We start from the raw sequence: 5,589 nt of genomic DNA, 5'->3' as shown, positions 1-5,589 counted from the left end.
GTAATTAGTATTTCAAATAATAAAACTTAAAAAAATCGTTTGTAAATTCAAAACTTATAAGATAAGAAATACATTTACAATAGCAGACTATTGTTTAGAATATTAAATATAATATTAAAGAGTAATTAGTAGGTTAATTTTTGTTTTTGTTTGCTAGTTTAAAAAGCTTTTTAGAAGAACTTTAATTCATTTTCATGTATCATCAGTAATTGCTTAAGTTTTGTTTTAAACTGGTTTAAAGAATAATTAGATTTCAGCTCATTATTTAATATTGTATTCCACAGCTTAGGACCTCGGTTAGCAATTCTATAAAAAAAAAAAAAAAAAAAAAATATTTTTACACACGTTTCAAATCAATCTCTTTTAAAATGTATAATGAAAATAAACCAACTTTCTATAATTATAAAAATCTCTTTATTTAAACTTTTATTTTCACCTATAAAATTCAAATTAGTGAAGTTGTACTTTATATAGTGCACAATTCTATAAAAAGTTGTAATGTATATTATTTTAAGCGTGCTAATCCGGCATTTTTTTGTCCATTTGAGCATATTTTTGAAATATGTGTATTTGATAATTGATTTCTTAAAAATCTAGATAACTTGAAACATTCAGAATCATGTTAGTTTATAGTATTAATAAAAGGTTGTGTTATTAAGTCATTAATGAGATCCATTATTAAGTTCCAGTTTTTTACATTCATTATTGAATTCAATGAAATCAGAAAAAAACTATACATGACCAACACACCTTACTTTCAATGGTAATATATAGAATTGTACATAAGGCCCACAACTAAATACATCTTTAAATGACAAGGAGTCACCTCTTCTGAGAAACTCATTGCACACTAATCAATTAAATTAAGTAGATCTTCTAAACATTATAACAGCTTGCTTGAAAATGATTTAATACTTACAGATCTAATATGTATTTACTAGAATTGTTTATAAAAGTCCTTGAAATGTTACAACTTATATTTAAAATTTTTAGAATTTGATTGGTGTCCTCCTTCTACTTCTCTTAAAGCTAATGCAGCTCTTACAATCAATTTCGTCTACTATGTATAGGGGAGATGGGGGTGCATTGATCGCCGGGGCAGTATGATCTTTTGGCTTTTACTCGTTCATTTTTGCCTTACTAGAAGTGAGGTTGCAATTTAATTAACCATTATGCTTCCCTAATTGATTATTCGTAATATTTTTTCATAAGGTTATCAGTGTCAAAAAAAATAAAGAAAGTATTGTTTTTCGTCATAAAAAGTGATTTTTTTAAATCGTACTATAATTCAAATATATTTTTATTTAGATGTCTGTATGGGTTAACAACAATTTTATTTTAAATTTGTAAGTGTTAGGTGTATATATAATATATAATTTTTATTTGGCTGCAATTTATACAGTAGATATTGCTACCAATATGTTACCTATACCTATTGGGGTACATTGATCTTTGACTATGCGGGGCCCATTGATCGGAGGATCAAAGTGCCCCATAGAAGACGAAGTGCCCCATGTTTTTGTTTATAAGCAATACAGTTAAACGAATGGAATTGTATTTATAATTTAAAAAACTATATATAAACAAACAATAGCTTTTAGCATTTCATTTTTTAAATCTACTTATGTTATAAGCTAGTAATAATAATACTATTATTTTATAATATCAAAAGAACAATATTTAACATAATAATTAAAAAATATTTAACATAATATTATTATGTTAAATATTAGCATTTATTAAAAACATATGTTTTTATTGATATATTTTTTTACAGATCTTAAAATGGTTAGAAATAGAATTAAAAAAACAAATAAAGTTGCTATACCAAGTGAAACAATGAAAGTAGCTGTTAATAAAGTTTTAGAAGGAACACAACTGAATGTTGTAGCACGTCAGTTTAACATAGATAGAATGACTTTAAAAAGATATTGTCGTAAAAAGAGGCTTAATCCAAATGAAGCTTTCAAGCCTAACTACAACAATAGACAAGTTTTTACAGCAGAAGATGAAAAAAGTTTATCAAGTTATTTACTAATTGCATCAAAAATGAACTATGGCCTTTCAACTAGGTCAACGCGATTATTGGCATATGAATTTGCTTTAAAAAACAATAAGATATGCCCATCATCATGGATCAAAAATAAAATTGCAGGCACTGATTGGTCGCAAGGTTTTATGAAAAGACAACCAGAGTTGTCTCTACGAACACCTGAAACAACGAGCTTCGCTCGATCAACAGCTTTTAACAAACACACTGTAAGAGAGTTTTTTCAAAATCTTAAAGCGGTAAGAAATTGATATAAATATAATCCTAATTGTATATATAATGTTGATGAAACTGGTTTAACAACCGTTCAAAAGCCGGTAAAGGTTTTAGCTGGTAGAGGAAGCAAACAAGTTGGAAGAATCACATCTGCAGAACGAGGAACATTGGTAACTGCATGTTGTGCCTCTAATGCTATTGGAAATTCCATTCCTCCATTATTTATTTTTCCTAGGGTAAAGTTTCATGATTACATGATTAAGGAAGGTCCTCCTGGATGTGTGGGATTTGCAAATCCTTCTGGTTGGATGAACTCAGAAATTTTCATAGAATGGATTAAACATTTTGTTAAATATTCAAACTGTTCTCAGGAATCTCCAGTTTTGTTACTTCTTGACAGTCATGAAAGTCATATTTCTGTTAAAGGCTTGGAGCTTGCAATTCAACACGGAATTACAATGATAAGTTTTCCTCCCAATTGCAGCCATAAATTGCAGCCATTAGATAGAACTGTTTTTGGACCATTGAAAAGGTTTTACAATTCTGCATGTGATAATTGGATGGTTTCAAACCCAAGACCAATGACCATTTATGATATTGTTTCAATAGTTCGAAAACCGTATACAAAAGCTTTCTCACCATCTAATATACAGACAGGATTTAGAGTAGCTGGCATTGAGCCATTCAATTCTGAAATTTTCAAAGATGACGAATATTTACCATCATCAGTTACAGATAGAGCTGCTCCAGATACAGTTACTATCACTCCTGTCAACAACATGGAATCTGAAATGATACCAGCACATGTTAATCACATAGAGTCTGAAATAACTATAGTAAATATTGAAACAAGTATTTTAAACAAAGTGTTGCTTCTATAATCTCACCTGAGGTTTTAAAACCTTACCCAAAAGCATCTGCCAGAAAAAAAAAAGTTAAAAGTAGGCAGTTAAAAACAAGGATCTTGACTGATACTCCTGTCAGAAATGAAATTCGTTTGTCAAAAGAAAAGAAAATTTTGAAGCAAACCAAAAATCAACAAAAAGTCTCCACAAAAGATAAGAAAGAAACTGAGAATTACTTGCTTAGGAATAAAAAACAATGTAAACCAAAAGCTGCTTCACAACTTGACTTTCACAAATGATGAAATATTCTTAATCAAAATATTGTACTTTTAACAAGTTTTGTAAACTTAAAAGTTGTATTCTTATTTCAGTCTTTATATTTCAGTTCTTATAAATTTCAAGTTGTTGTAAAGTTTTAAACGTATATAAAGCGGGTAGCTTATAGCTGCTGTGATTTATACATTTTTTAATTAAAAATTAGACTAGTGGGTTTAACTGCTATATTTAAAAAATAATTAAAAAATTTAGATGTATTATATGTTATACAATATTACCCTTTGACTAAATTATTTACAAGATTTAGTTATAGAAGTGTTAAACGTTTAGATAATATTACGCATATAAGATCAATGTGCCCCAAGTCGGAGATCATAGTACCCCATAGTTTGGGGTACATTGATCTTTTGAGAGGGTTGTTTAAAAGTTAAAATTATTCATGTTTATCATTTTTTTAAATCAAAATATTTATATATTCCAAAAGCCAGATAGTTCTACATGTGTTTCGTAGTTAATAAGTTTTTACATCTCTTTCAGGTTCTGCGCAATTTTCAAAACACTGCTACGGCGATCAATGCGCCCCCATCTCCCCTACTTTTATTTGCAGCAGTTTTTGATGCAAAGAATGGATAAATAAAAACACTGCTTTTAAGCAAGCTTTTAAATTTAAAGTTTAACTTATGAACAGCACCCATGTGAAAAGTTAATTTGACAATAAAAAGTCTGTTTAATGAAAAACGTTCTTGACATGACAACAAAATGATACGCATATAATTTCAACAATTTGAAGTTTATAATAAAATTGTAATCATTTGGATCATCTGCAACTTGTTTACGTTTATAGCACGAGTGTGAATGACACACTCTTCTAAGTTTGTGGTTTCGCTTGTTGCCAATTATTATTGTTATTAATTATTATTAAATACTTTTAATATACTAAAGCAATATAATTAGTAATTCATATTATTTATATACATAGCATTTTAAAATATTGATACAATCTTATAAGTTATTTAATATGCTTAAACAACCGAAATGTGTTCACTTTGTCTGAGTTATGTATGTTAGCAAATTGACAAAAATATTTAAAAGAAAAAAAAAAAAGAATCTTAAGTGTTAAAATACTTAAAATAAGATGTTAAAAATGTAAAACAAAAATAATTAAGTTTACTTTTGAAAGCTTTGGAGTACTTTATATACAGTTTACTTATTCGCACATTACTTATAAATTATAAGTAATGTGCGAATAAGTAAACTGTATATAAAGCATTCCAAAGAATTCAAAATTCTTGTTTTCAAAGGTATATTATAATATAATACACCTTTGAAAACAAGTTGTTTAATAGAGTTTTGTTTTAAGCAAAATTAAACTACTTATATTGTGAGATAGAGAATTAAATTCTACGTAAATTTATTCAAAAATAATCTTTAAAAATCTACTACAAGGTATGTTATCTAAATAAATGTAATGAAATACGTTATGCTAATAAACGCTCGTCCGCGAATTTTAACGTCACGTGATAGAATACCATCCTTACTTAAAAAAAACGTTCAAAAACCAAAAATAAAACAAAAAAAACTCGAATGAAAAATTACGGTAGAACGACTTCTGACGTAATAAAAGATGCAACTTTTGTCTCCGGTATTTAACTTCAACTTTTGTCTCCGGTAATATTTTGTCTCCGGTATCAAAAAAAAACAGTAGAAATTTGTTGGAATGTCGATACTGAGATAATTTTTCTTCTTTTTTATTAAGCAGGTTATTTTAAAACAACCTGCTAAATAAAAAAGAAAATTTACAAAGAAAGTTTTCTTTCAAATATAAAATTATAAATTTCTTATACTGGCAGAGGTTACAAATTTTGGATGTTGTTTTGATAGGTTTACAGTGTTTTTTAATTTTCCACTTTATTATGTGTTTTTTTTTTTTTTCTTTTAAATTTTAAATCTCCTTAGAAAGCTTGGTATTATTTCTGTATTTCAGAAATAATACCGAGCTTAATAATACAGAAATAATACCATTTACAATCTTTTAATGCATCGCATTAAAAGATTGTAAGCGATTTGTAACTAAGCTTGAATCTCACTGACATTGAAATATATTTTTCTTTAGAATTAGGATTTTCATCAATCACAGCAAGCTTAAATCAGACACAATGAGAAAAAATTTAATAAATTGTTTCTCGTGATCATTAACGGAAG

At 27.6% G+C, this 5,589-nt stretch overlaps 1 protein-coding gene across 1 annotated transcript; it reads left to right on the top strand.

Annotated features, from left to right (window-relative positions):
* The first annotated feature begins 1,785 nt into the window (after positions 1-1,785).
* LOC136081128 (uncharacterized) lies at positions 1,786-3,147 on the top strand. Its single transcript, XM_065798418.1, has 2 exons — positions 1,786-2,289; positions 2,365-3,147. Exons 1-2 carry the CDS (start codon positions 1,786-1,788, stop codon positions 3,145-3,147), a joined length of 1,287 nt encoding a protein of 428 aa, XP_065654490.1.
* The last annotated feature ends 2,442 nt before the right edge of the window (positions 3,148-5,589 follow it).

Source organism: Hydra vulgaris, chromosome 06 (genome assembly GCF_038396675.1).
Source record: "Hydra vulgaris chromosome 06, alternate assembly HydraT2T_AEP".
NCBI lineage: Eukaryota > Metazoa > Cnidaria > Hydrozoa > Anthoathecata > Hydridae > Hydra > Hydra vulgaris.
This window is presented reverse-complemented; position numbering and strand designations above follow the sequence as displayed.